This window comes from Haliotis rufescens, unplaced genomic scaffold (assembly GCF_023055435.1).
Source record: "Haliotis rufescens isolate VD_foot unplaced genomic scaffold, xgHalRufe1.0.p SCAF_7, whole genome shotgun sequence".
Lineage (NCBI taxonomy): Eukaryota > Metazoa > Mollusca > Gastropoda > Lepetellida > Haliotidae > Haliotis > Haliotis rufescens.
Window position 1 is genome coordinate 28,516,582 of NW_025964361.1, and position 14,569 is coordinate 28,531,150.

At 39.5% G+C, this 14,569-nt stretch overlaps 1 protein-coding gene across 2 annotated transcripts in view; it reads left to right on the plus strand.

Annotated features, from left to right (window-relative positions):
* Nucleotides 1-580: 580 nt before the first annotated feature.
* The window catches only part of LOC124146952 (glutamate receptor 2-like), a 99,524-nt gene continuing 85,535 nt past the window's right edge, over nt 581-14,569 (plus strand). For both annotated transcript variants that reach the window (XM_046517534.2, XM_048387881.1), the window contains exons 1-2: nt 581-987; nt 3,129-3,284. In XM_046517534.2, the coding sequence (XP_046373490.2) occupies nt 900-987; nt 3,129-3,284 (244 nt within the window). In that variant the 5' untranslated portion in view covers nt 581-899. The remainder of the gene's footprint in view (nt 988-3,128; nt 3,285-14,569) is intronic.

Here is a 14,569-nt window from a genome sequence, read left to right on the forward strand (position 1 = left end):
TTGTCTTTAAGCTTTCTGAAGCCCCTAGACATCCCATTATAACGACCATAAATACACTGACCTCCAAAGCTAGGCATTCTGTAATTAGATTTCGTGTTTCCGCCACCCCCTAGGGGAACAGGCAATCGATTTTGGGATTCCGCTGCCAGACTAACATCCACTATACAAACCCTTTACACAGGGAGATAACAACAGGATCGGCTAAATATTTGCTTTATAAAATATACCTAATTTTCGCCATGTCGTGTGAAAATCGATCTTGAGTCAAGGAGGGATGAAGAGGGTTAAATATTTTCTGCGGTAAACTACGGCCCAGAAAAGGCTGTTTGACTGGACTTCAGAAGGAACCACTAACGTTTAATCATGCCAAATTTAGAACCGGTAAAAAATTAAACAATTTAACCGAAATTGCGAAGCGAAGCCTCCAATCTAAGGCTATTTATTACGTATTCTTGAGTTAGATTGAATAATGCTATGACTGATTGAATTTGGCCATGATTCCAAACGCCACGAGTGCCAGCCAAATCAATTACTGTTCCCATACCAAGCTCCAAACGCTGCAGCTCGCTTCTTGCTTGCCTCGTGTATTTAAGACAGTTTTATTCCCTTCCATGAAAATCTGAAAATGCCGGAAAGGTCCTCTCAGTGAACAAGTTGCCAACTGTTTTCTCGCCTCCTTGGCAGGAGAGCGGTGTAAGGGAAAGCACTGCGCCTGCACTGTATCTTTACGACTTGCCGTAAAAATCAATAAAGATAAAGAAGGGTGTCACCAGTAAGCGGCTGTATGAGCATGCGCAAAATGAACTGTGACAACCGCCAAACGCACGTGTGTGTTTGTTATGTGGAAATGACTTGGATCTAAAGTGTTTTCGCAAAGGAATTTAAATTAAACAACCAGAATGAGATGCGTTGGCCTGGATACGGTTTGTGCAATTGTGATATTGTGTTTAGAAGTAACGTGGGCATTCCAGAGATTCATACCAATAGGTACGTATTTAACAACACTGGTTGCTGTTGAGAGTTCAGATGCTTTACATAAAACAAGGTGGCCATAGTCCTTTAACGCTATGGCATAAATGCCCAGTACACGAATGTATTCTTTTCATCTTAACACTCCGTGGTACTGTTGTTGAGCAACGTACTCCCCTCAGGGAAAATAACAAAACATGATCGTATTCTAATCAAGCAAATATGTTGCGTTGCAATTAATTTTAGGCCTAGAATGAGACTCCATTATTCATACCATGTGTATTAACTGATGTTTGGGGTACTGTTACCAGATCATATTACAAACTAGCGCTTTTTCCGTTACCTTTGTGTTGCAACTGGTCAGAACGCCAAGACAATTATTTTTTCTCATGAAGTTTTCACGATGCTGAACTATTTGTCTGACCTTCACGCAGTCTGGAAGCCAAATTCTTCATACGTGTACTTGCATTAATCACAATGTCCATACTATGACGTTTCACGTAAATGTTTCATTCAGTTAAATTCATTGCAGTGTAACATATCAATGTTTAGATCACGCTTCACGTAATAAAAACCTTTTCCTTAAATACGTCATACAGTTCTATGCTTGCCAATGTTGCATACCAAGATGTTTGTACCATGTTTCAAGATACGAAAGAGTATATGATCAATGTTTCAATGATTTCGATGCTTACCAGTCTAAGATATCATTATCAAGACTTAATCCTGTTACGTACTACAAATATTACAAGACCCATACTTAATAGTTATCATTGTCATGTTTTTGTCTCACATGACGTCAATGGTAATGTCTTTGTACCATGTTGTCGTTTTCTTAAACGTCAACGTAAACCATAACGAAAGTAAAGGGCTACACGTTAGGTTCTAGCCGATACTGTTGAACAACTTTAATTATTCCCATGCAAATGTGTCGTTTAGAAACGATTTCAAAACCCAAGCATATAGACGTTTGTATGCTTACTTTTGTATTTTCCCAACTATAGTTATCCATTATATTATTTTATTCTTAAATATGATCAAACAGACGTGGATCATTCTTTCTGTTTGAATTAATTAAGGACTCAAAAATAACAGAAATGTCCAGTTCTCCTTTCTCCCTCGTGTGGCATGTGTTGTGTTGATTCAGTGTTTGGCACTGTCTTTCCACGTGGCGTAATTGGGATAATGGAATAACGTTATCCCCATGACAACGTGACATGTGACTTATTTAATGTAATGAGGTTTAACGTAAATGAGGATAGATTTGGCGAACAGAAGAGAATACTTTCAGATGATTTGTCAACTATGTAGATCTGTTACTTATCTACATTGAAACTTTCTGATTTTTGTTACGTAATGATGGTACCAAGACAGTCAGTACAAGTCTGGTTCCAGTAGTAACAGTAAATGCCTTCTTAATTTAGCCTCATTCAAACTCGGAAATGATCTTTCATTTCTTGTCCCACAAGACATGTATGCATTTTACACATAAACGACGAACATTAAATATCATAACAATACAAACGCTATATATTTTGGTAACAGGAAGTATTTTCATACTGACTGATATTTCAACGTGTAGCCCACCCACCGTTGTGAAATATCCCTCAAGTTATATCAATAAAAGCGACACATTTATTTCCATAACCATCAGAAATCCTACTAAAATCCCATTGTAGAAATCCGACTATGTCATAATCATCATAATATGTGATGCATTCACAAACATGAAACATTAATAAAACACTTTTATGTGTGTTAGAGGTAAGGTATTAGAAAGCTAAACATGCACAATAGACACCATTGCAGATTATAACAATGAAAACTGATGGTAATGCCATGTGCAAAATATTCCTTGGCTTTGCATGCAATTAAATGCTGATCAGGAATGCCCTTAAACCTTATGTAGTGAAGGCTACAGTGACCTTTATGCCTTCAGGTTCAGTGGTAGTCGTTTTACTTTAATAACACCGTGTCTGTTCTTCGGGGTATTGTTACTTTCTCCTCTAACGAGGTGAAAACATTGATATTTCCGATATGCCGTTGCCCATGATAAAAGTGACAAACCGTCCTTTTCAGAAGATGAAAGAGATGATATTCCACGAGACCAACCTCATGTCTCTCCACATCAATTATTCTCGTATTATTTTCCCTAACAGGTGCTATATTTGACAAAAATGACCTGATCTCCAAACGAGCGTTTGACTACGCCGTTGAACAACATGCTGCGAATGAAGACAGAGAGCAGTATTTCCAGTTTAATGTCACAGTGGATTTGATAGATATATCGGATAACTTCCAGCTGGCTTCAGCAAGTAAGTACCGGTGTTTAATATAACTACTGTCACCATGCAAGCCGTTATTTAAGCATGACAACCGGTTATTGCAGAACCATGAATTCTGCAATGTGCATGTAAATTGTTTCAGAGAGCTATTATGGTTAACCAACACATGTAATGAAATACAAGTGTTCTTAGCTTATCCTTGTCTAATTTGACATGATCACCCATATTTTGATGTTTTTAGGATATACAATCTCCAATTAAAATATAGATATTGCATACTATCGATTTTCGATGCGCTGTACGTGTGCCAATTATGAATACCGTCAAGCTCTGGCGTGAGTATTTACTGTTACCTCCCCCAGATGACAGGTATATTTTTCACTGGATTCAAGTTAGTATTCCTTTGCTGGCTTAACTATGGGGGTTTCGGGTAAGAAAATCGGTTCCCGACAACATTATGCTTGTCGCTAGAGGCGATTAAAAGAGTGGGCATGCTCGCTGACGTGGTTAATTGTATTTGCATGTCACGGTATCCCAATTTCCATGTCAATCACTGGATTGTCTGGTCCTGGGCAGGAATATTACCCAGTGTGGCGTTACACAACAATTTACAGGCTTGAGAAGTTGCAAAATCTGGGATCAGATTTTAGACTTAATCTGCAGAATCTGTTAGGTCAGACTGACATTATGGCAATTTACAGCGATGCACTTAAAACATTATTTCCGGAGGGTTATGTTGTACTAAATACATTTGGTATTAGTCATCATTAAATGTATCTATGCTGATGTAAGCAAAAATGTCTCTGGCACTCAAGTTCCATTTCTTCGATAATCATTTTACATATTGTAATAATTTTATTTAATTGTAATACATTAAAAAACAAACAATGATCCTTAATTCAATAGTTTCTTTCGTACCTATGTGCCTTTCACATAGTAACCGATTGTACTTAATTAACCCACACAGTAAAAGTAGCTAATATCAAACGTATACACAAATTATATGCAGCTTCATCAAATATCCTCGGTTTATACTTTCCCTACAGCATTGGGCACAAATTCACAAATGCCTACAAGCCAAAATAATATGATAATAATGACAACACTTTAAGAACTCATATCTTATAGTTATAATGTCAATACTTAATACGTTTGCAACACACACACACACACACACACACACACACACACACACACACACACACACACAAAAGAATGGGTTTATGTGGGATTCCTTTGTAAAAATATATGTGAAACGGAACATAATGATTTAAGAGATACATACAGTTATTTCTTAAACCTTAAAAATCAAGCCATTACCTCAAATTAAAGGCTCGTCTCAGAGGAACATCTAAAGACGAACTAATCTTAGTACACCCGACGTAAAGCTTGTCTGTAAACGCCTGTTTAGTAATCTAGCTCTTACTAAGGACACGTTCTCCGACTTCATGACGTCCAAGTGGCGTATAAGGTAGCAATTACACAGTCTGCATGTACCATTTCACTGAACAGAAGCATCTGAAGAGTATCCATTGTATATAAATACATACACTCTTAGTACCTACACACGGACAATTCTTTTGAAGGATATATATTAAAACACATGTACATACTACATATGTATCTACAGCGTTCTCGCTGTTCTACCCATGGAGATTCGGGGTAAGAATGGGCTCCTAGCAGCCTATAAGAGTCAAATTAATGGATCGAGTGATCAGGATGGGGACTTTGATGATTACACGTTTTGTAACCACGATGACATGCATCGCTGCTCATTATATCAATCTTTGGATTTTTCTGGTTCAGATTCAATTTTTGTTGTCATACATTCGGAATGCAATCAAACGAGATAATTGAATCTTGGTATATGAATAAGAATACATGACACAATGTTGTAGAAACTCTCGGGAAGGAGAACCAAAAAAGCGACAAAACCATTTCCCTAATCATAAGAAATCTCTGCTAAAAGCAGAGTGAATAGTACGATTCCGACTATATCATAATCTGTCCATGTTGAAAAGTGATGATACCAGGTGTTCGCGAATGTATTGAACTGTATTCTGTCAAACATTTCGATACATATTTATGTGAAATAGACGTTAGGTCACATCATAACAGCTGCAGCCCACCCTGATGTAACATCTCCGTCAATATCAGTACAGTCGATACCATATAGTTCCCGAATAGGATCTGGACAGTTAACAAATGATCTTTTAAAGCAATTCCCAATTCAAGAAAATCGGCATTAATTTTCCTCTTTCACAGACAGCACGATCCGTCTTATAGGCCTGTCATTAAACGTGCCTGGGTTTGGTGGTATTTTGAAGAACATGGCTCTTTGTCACGATCCCTTCTCCAAGTCTGTTGGCCATTTCGTTCTTCTATCCTGTAGAATCCAATGGCACAAACAGAACCCTTGGTAATTTGGATCATATGTGGCAGGCACGTTTGATACGTGGTCTGTTTCACGCGGAAACCAATTTCTGTTGTTACTACCCAATCTGTTCATGATGTTTCGCTTATATTCTATGATGTATACACCCAATTACGTTAGCTGTAAGCCGAGTCCGGAACATCTCTACCAGAGAAATACCAATTTTCTTATGCTATATGTAGTATTACAACATGATGAAACAGTCTAATTCTTTGTTATGGATATGATATAACGTTGACCATGATTTGTTTCTTATATTAAATACATTGGGACTCTACAAACTTGGACTGTAGACGCGCACAAAAACGGACAATGACGTATTCTTTGCAGTGTTAAACCCGTTTTGTATTTGTTGCATTTGTTAAGGCCAAACTCCGCAATATTCCACCTATATGACGATGGCGTGTAAAATAATTGAGTCTGTACCAGACAATCCAGTGATTGATATTAACCCATCGTCCCACGCCGTCGAGTTTCGGTGACACGCCATCAACCGAGTTAAGCAAATCCCGTTTTACATAATGCCGCGTTGGGGCTCCAGGTTAGAATAGGTCTCCAGAAACATATGATGATCGGAAGAGGCGAGTTAATGGATCGGGCAGCTTCGGTGGATGGTGTGGATCATTGCTCGCAATATCAATCAAAGGATTGTCTAGACTAGATTATTTACAGGTCTTCGTCAAAAAGCTGGAATATTGCTGAGTGCGGCGTCAAAGAACAGATATACAAGCGCACGCGCACGCGCACTGGCACCCAAGTCACACACGCGCGCGCGCAAGCACACACATACACACACAGACAGACGTCCTGGTCAGTCAGAATCCAGTGTTGAAAGATATACAGAAAAGAGGATATACGACAATAATAGGCCCAGGTCATATCAAACAAAGAGAATACGTGGCTCAAGAACCGGTTTCATGCTTGGTATAGTCGGAATCGTACAATGGACTCCGCTTTTGGCATAGATTTCTTATGATTACGAAAGGGTTTTGTTACTTTTATTTTAAGCACATAATGCAGACAAACGAGAGGGACATGAAAGACCCTTCTAAGGCTTTGGATGATCTCCCTCGCTTGTACTTGAGGGTTTCAGAGGAGCACAGTGATTTATCGAAAGGAAAAACACGACATTGGCTTGGATTTATGAGCAATTACCCTTTTGACTTACTCTGTACTTACCGTCCTACGCGGCCCAGACACATAGATTAGTTCAAGTCGAAGCACGCATGTAATTGTTAGTGCGGATTGACTGTGAGATACTACACATATCCTACTGAACGCCTTAAGCGATTGTATCTCCTGTGCAAGTCTTGCAATGAAAATATGTACGTGAATAACATATATAGTAAGTTTTTATATAGTCTTTGTCTTGAAAGTTTATATGTAAATATTAGAGATTCCCATGAAACTATTCAGGTGAATATAGAGATTGATAAACCATCACTTCTCTGATAAAGTTGTTGGAATCTTCACGGAAACTTAGCAACAAAGATGATGATGGCCCGTACCATCGTGTCATAAGTTACACATATAAATATAAGCGACAAAACCCTTTCCATATTCATAATATAAGAAATCTCTGCCGAAAGCAGAGTCAATTGTACGATTCCGACGATATCATGATCATGTTTTTATGAATTACTATCAAAAAGTGATGATATCTGTTTTTCGCGACTGCAACTCAAAGATCGCCTATAAAACTTTACCATGAAACTAGGAATCCAAATCCCATGGGCCTATAACTGCATGTCTAGTATTTTACTGTTCGGGTACACTGAAATCTTCCACGTGACTCAAATCCGCCGCGCTGTCAAAAAATGACTACATTTACGGTCAAGACGTTACCACGTTAAAGTACGACCGCCTCCGTGGCCTAGTGGACAGAGTGTCTGCCCGGAAAGCGGTAGGTCGGTGGTTCGGCCGCGTTATACCAAAAGACGTGAAAAGATTATCTTGTTACCATGCCTGGCGCTCGACAGAAAAGTAATAAAACAACTCTGCTTAGGAGTCAGTATACTGTATGTGAGTAGGGTATTTGTGTTGTTAGTCAGGACTAGTATGAGAAGCCACAAACTGAAACTCGATATCAGTCCGGACTAGTACAAGCCGTCACACACACACACACACACACACACACACACACACACACACACACACACAACCACACACACACGCGCGCGCGCACGCACACACACACACACACACACACGCACACACAACCGCACACAACCACACACATGCACGTCGCTATAGACACGCAATAATCTTGAACGCGACGTTAACCACATTACACCTCCACTATTATCAAGTGCATTCAGCATTGTACGGACTTCGCTCTGTATTCTACTGACTAAAACTATGGGTCAAAAGAACATCTGGTCTTGTACATTATACATTCCCAACTGACGTTCCCCACGTTTTAAACCCCATGAGCAACAGGATGCTGGTACATGTATGCTGGTATGATCTACCGAGGCTGTGTACGTTTCATATATCCAGTAGTAGGTTTATGATGTGAACGTCTCAGGAGGAAAGTTCGCCCTTTTAAGATGAAGTCAGAAAGCCCTCTTTCACAAAAGCCAAAATACTAATATTTCAAGTAAATCGATGAATGCATCGGGCGTTATGATACAGTGAAATGTCATAACTGCGAGAATCCGAAAATATCGAGTTCTTTTCGGATGAAGGATCACGCAAATCAATTTCTTAAAGTAACTACACAGTGCAAATCTCCCTCATTTCAAATCTCTGAATTATCGTGCGGGTGCCATTTCGAACCTATTTCGGCACTGGTCTGTAAGGCGTGTGAATTCTGACAAATGAAAAACAATATCGTAACTGATCTACGATTTATTTCCTATGATACACCGCTTCGATTAAGGTCTTAACTTGCAGATCAAGTTCTGTCCGTCTCCGGTCTCTTCTTTGTCTAGGGATACTACTCCCTCGACAACTGATCGAAGTTCACCAAGGGCACAGACTGATTTCTTAGAAGGATTGTTTTGACCACGGAACCATTAAATTGGGTTGGGAGTCTGGCTGCGTGTGATAGGACGATCAGAGGTTTTATCAAACTAATAAAATTTATATCAGTATTTCACTGTGTGATGTCTGATTAAAGATATTTGTTGGGGAAGACTTGGAAAATTTTATGTCTGATAACACTTGAGACATTCGCCATGCGAGGAAACAAATGGAGTGAACACAAGACACGGAATCAATACTTCCTGCAAGCATTGTGTCTGAAAACTAAACGCCATTCCATATCTCCTGATAAATTCCCGCAATGGCATTTATGCTGAATATATTGGCATGGTGCCTTTACTGCCAACAAGCAAGGGTTATATACACGCATACTCGTAACAAATGCCCATTATGAGCTGATGGTGAAAAACGTGATTCTGGCATTTCATGCAAGCATTGGCCAAGCACGTAATTCCTATTCACACCATTATTTCAGTTATTAACGTCAAAATATGAATATAAATTATACGACTGCCCCAAGAGAATTATCTTGCATTCTTTTAATATTACCACAAACATAACACCAACTTCAGAAGGAATTGGGTCAGTTTGGTCTCAACGATTGATTCAAGATGAAGACGAATGATCTCAGTGAAACCTCCCAAGTTGCATTCATTTTTTATCAGACACACACTTTCATGCTATTGCTCTAACACTTGCGTAGATAACGGTATGCCTGTAACAATGGTTGTAGGTTCGAATCCCAGATTTCTAGGTGGTAGGCTTCATACTCGTGATCGTTGGTTTCACCAATGTAATAACGTCACTCTTAAATCTGCATCACTTCAGGCTTTTCTCTCACATCAAGCTGACACGCCATGGTATAACTTAAATAGTGTTTAAACCCCTATTTAGTCACTCACTCTTAGCCGTACGAAATACTCTGAATAATAAACACATTGCTTGGTGTACCTTGAGTATGTTATTGATTGATGGGTGCGGGTGGTCCAGTTGTCTAAGGCTCCGCATTTAACTCTTCGCCCCTTTGATGTTAATTGGTTCGAATCCTAGATGGTCATCCGTGGTTGTCAACACCAGTCCCTTGCTCTTGGGTTTCTAGAACAGGGATGAACTCAACGTCCTTCGTCAGTTTAGATGTCCAATCGGCATGCCAAGATATGAATGTAATAATCTTCAACGTTGACTGAACCAAAATCATTTGCTAATATGTATGGGGACCGCCTTCCGGAGAGCGGAAGGTCCGGGGTTCGATCCCCAGCCGCGTCATACCAAAAGACGTTAAAAGATGGTACTTGTTGTTACCCTGTCTGGCGCTCGGCATTTAAGGGGCTAAAACAAGGACTGGTCGGCTCGGAGTCCGTATACTGTGTCTGAGTGGGGTATTCATGTTAAACTGCGGCATGGTATCTCAGTGTGCTAGCACTATAAATCGGCATCAGTCCGGACTAGTACAAGCTGTCATTCAGACACACACACACACACACACACACACACACACACACACACACACACACATACACGTGCGTGCACGTCGCTATATAAGTGCAATAACCTCGGACGCAACGTTAAAACCAATTTCACCTCACCTCATATGTATGGTGTAAAGCCGTGAAAGAGACTACACGAATTGACCGCCTTCTCAAACCGAATATCGTATTCGAAAATCTTTTTGCAATATAAGGGTAAAACTTTATCGTCACATGTGCGATATAACTGAGATCCACCAGCTCAATCACTAATGGACAGATAGATTAATGTTTAGTTCTCGCGTATGTATCCTCTCTTAAAGATGAGCATCGATTCGTGCAAAAAGGCAAGAAGATCTGAAGTAACACGTGACTTATATACGTCAAAATGAATATATTTTCTTCACACGTCAGCAGTACAGCATTAAGACTGCTGGGTGGCTTGGCTGACGGCGTGACGTACCCACACAATGTGCATCACTGCTCATGATACTGATCGTGTGGTCGGATTGTGTGGTCCAAACTCAATTCTTTAACCGCTGTTCTATGGCAGGAAGATTGCTGTGTGCGGGGTTAGTCAACAAACACTTACATATTTATTATAATTGTGGTGGGTGCTACCGAAGGAGTTACCCCAATTTTCTCACTGGTTTTCAGTGATCAACTCGTATATTTTTCATCCCTTTTACGCGTGCAGATAATCAAGACTGGTTATTTTTTTAATTTGCAAAACAAGCCATTTATTTGAACAAACAAATGTAACTCCTTCTGTTTTTGTTATGCTAACTCAACTTAAGTTGTTTGTGAAAGAAGTACTTCATTCCTATCTTTCATCCTCCCCCTATATACATGTACGGCTGCATAGTTTCACCATCGTGAGCAGTGGACACTGTACGCTGCTGTGGGTGAAATCATGTTAATTATTCATAGTCTGTGACAGTATTGGTGCTGAAGCATCAGTAATAACAGTCAACCTGTTTATCTAATCGGATAAATACTGTAAGTCGATCATTAACTGCTGACATGGCAGTTTGATTTGAGACACCCTTTCCCGTACCTACTGTCTTTATGCGTCCCGAAATCTGATCAAATGGTTTTGTTCATGTGATTAAAGACTTATGGACAAAATGTATTGATTCCAAAGTTCCAGGAACTTGTCAGGTGTCGAAACACCTTATGTAACTTATATACACAGTAATGATGATCCTTGGTTTATTCGAACACCTTCCAATTTGTTCGTCGTTTAAAATGAAACATCACACACTCTATAGGATGTCGACACTGACTGATAGAGTAAGTGAAGCTTACTTACTTAGTAATTTTCACTCTCCACTCAGACTCTAACATGTTCGTAGACTTTACAAACCACTTAGTAAATTCCTAATTTGACAAGTCGGTGGCTTATCGTAGATTAGTACCATTTACAAATCAGTTATGGTCCATTTTCGGCAAAATTGAATCGATGAAATGCAAAATAGATATAAGTCCGAAAGCAAACAATTCTTCTTAAATGGCCTAAAAGTTATTTATTTGTTCATACCAACTTGTCTTCATAATTTCAGATATTGGCATTAAAGTAGAGACAAAATTGTTTTAAAAACTATCATGTAATTGTCGGTGTTTCAATGCCTGTATGATTTTGCAGTAAACGGACTATATCTGCAGGAGTATGTTTCCTGAGCTGGTAGTAAGTTTTGCTGCACTTTAATAAAGGCTCGTTTCTTGGCCATTTTGGGATCCCTGTTGACAGCTGCTGAATACAATTTTCAAAAAAAAAAGTAAATAACAAGTGGTATAAACAATACAGATAAAAGATAACATATAATAATTTTCAGTGGCATTTTAAATTTATTTACACAATATTACGAAAACGTAATTGACAGGTAAATTTAATATATAACAAATATTGTTTTACACAGACAAACTTAACAAACCGGGTTCGATTCCCGACATGGGTACAATGTGTGAAGCCCATTTCTGGTGTCCCCTGTCTTGAAGTGCTGGAGTATTGCTAAAAAGCGGCGTACTCACTCACTCTTAGTTTTGTCAGTCATGAAACAAATCGTTAATAACAACATTACAAAGCCAATATATACAATAACACTTTCATTCATCGCCTTGTCTCAAAATGGCGAGTGTAATACTGACTAAAGCGGAAGTGAGGACTTTCACGTGGTCTTGACGCCGAAACTGAAATAGGATACCCCTTCTATCCACAGCTACCACGTGCAATCTACCAGACAGGATAGTAAATACCGCTGTTACTTATTAAATTAGTAGTAACCCACTTAGACACCATGCCGCAGTTTAACATGAATATCCCACTCAGACACAGTATACTGACTCCGAGCCGACCAGTCCTTATTTTAGCCCCTTAATGCCAAGGCCAGAAAGGGTAACATCAAGTACCATCTTTTAACGTCTTTTGGAGATCGAACCCCGGAATTCCGCTCTCCGGGCGGACGCATTACCGCTAGACCATGGAGGCGGTCAGGTAACACAATAGCGAAATATGTCTCAGTTCTGATAAAATCCCCTGTACCCGATACGTGCACAACGCGTTCCTTACGCGACCTTCGTGCTTTCCTCACGCGAGACGGTACGTGAGACTCACCGCGGCATGAAGCATGATAACTAGTACGCCACGCGTTATAAAAGCGTTTCGTCGAAAATTAATTGAAAGTTGTAATGTGCATATGCATCGCTCATTCACGAAGGAATCTATAAGTCCGAGTTTCATGAAGGTTAATCAATGTATTACTCGTTGCTAATTTATTTTTCAGAAGAACGAAAAAAATGTATGAAATTTCAACTTCACTAAAGTAGCCAGCCTGTTCTTATGACGGTAGCAGTTTGTCACGTCATGAATAATTAATGCCGCCGTTTAGAATTATTCTCATAATTGAAACCGTTTGACATTCTCCTTCAGCCGACCAATACGTTTTCACAATGAAAAAGCAAGAGTCCGGAAGGCACATTCTGCTCGATCATTTAGCGAGAATGAGTAATAGTGGGTGGTCGTAATATAGGATGTATGATCCTGAAACTCTTGCAGCTGCAGCAGGATGGCTTCATCTAATTAGGTTGCATCTCTTGCAGTGGCTAAGAGGTCAATGCATCTTGTTTTCATGTTAGCCACAGTGAGCTACAATGTAGAAGATAGACAGAATAGCTTGTTATTCATAGAACTGACACCATGGCAAATTCCCTATAGTTTTATATGAAATTATGATGCCAATATTCCACAAGGGAACGTCTGTTCTTTATCATGTAAGCCAATTAGTCGGTTTAACTGTCGTTGATGTAAGGCTATTGGTTGGAGGTGAATATGAACATGGTATGATTACAGACAGGAGTGGATATAGTCTTGATCAACTCAGTTCGGAGACGTGATATATCATATGTCTGATCAGAGAAAGCATTAGCGTGGGGAAGGGGGGTGTCCATGGGGGATGTACTTTAAAGCTGCCTAACACAGGCGTATTAAAGGGGCAAGGCCTCATGTTAAAGATGCAAGTATGCTTCTGAGGTAGATACTTCTCTGGGAATGGGTGAGTTAGTGTGTTGAGGCAAAGGCCTATTGGAACAATATTTTAGTAATGATGTGATGCAGGCACAAGACGTTTACCATTTTTGTGAAACTCACGAGAACTGGTATGATGCTGACAAACAACAAGTACATGGCGTCAAGTAATACATATTAAAATGCTGCATTTAAGTAAGTCAGTTTTCGTCTTGCATTAGGGTTTATTGTTTATGGGCAGCCGTCGCTTGGCAGGTGTAGTTTTGTGCGGCGTCACGCAATAGACACTTACGTTTATACGCAAATTGTGTGAGTGGCGGGTTCTACCGGTAGAGCAGGACATGCTTACCGTTTTCGCGAATACAAGGTCTCAGCACTGACATTCAACGATTCATTCATACAAGTTGCACCGCTATTTTGCCTTATAATATACCCAATTGAATGTATTTCGGCTGATTATCAAGACTGATAATTTTCTGGTGTTAATTACAACACTCTTCATATTGCTCATATGTTTCTTAATAACAAAGATTAATATTGCTGTTGGTAGGGGGGGGGGGGGGGGGGGGTATTGTGCCAATCAATATGGAATATAGTTTCCTGCTGAACAAGAAAGGTTTTTTCTGAAACGGTAATTCAAGATGTGTTTTTTATGCTGCATGTATGATTGTGCATGCAGTCCAAGCGCCTCTCTGACAGATTTGCCCGTACCTTCCTCCTGAAGAATGTGGGAAATTGGCAAAAAAGGTATGAATATGTGACTCAAATAAAGATTGCATCAGTTATAAATTCTCAAACTTTAGAGAAAGAAAGCACATTATGAATGAGTTTATGGACATGAAGTTAGATTGTATTGGGTAACCGTTTCTTTTTTTGAGTTCATTGCTGTAAAAGGTTCACAAAGATT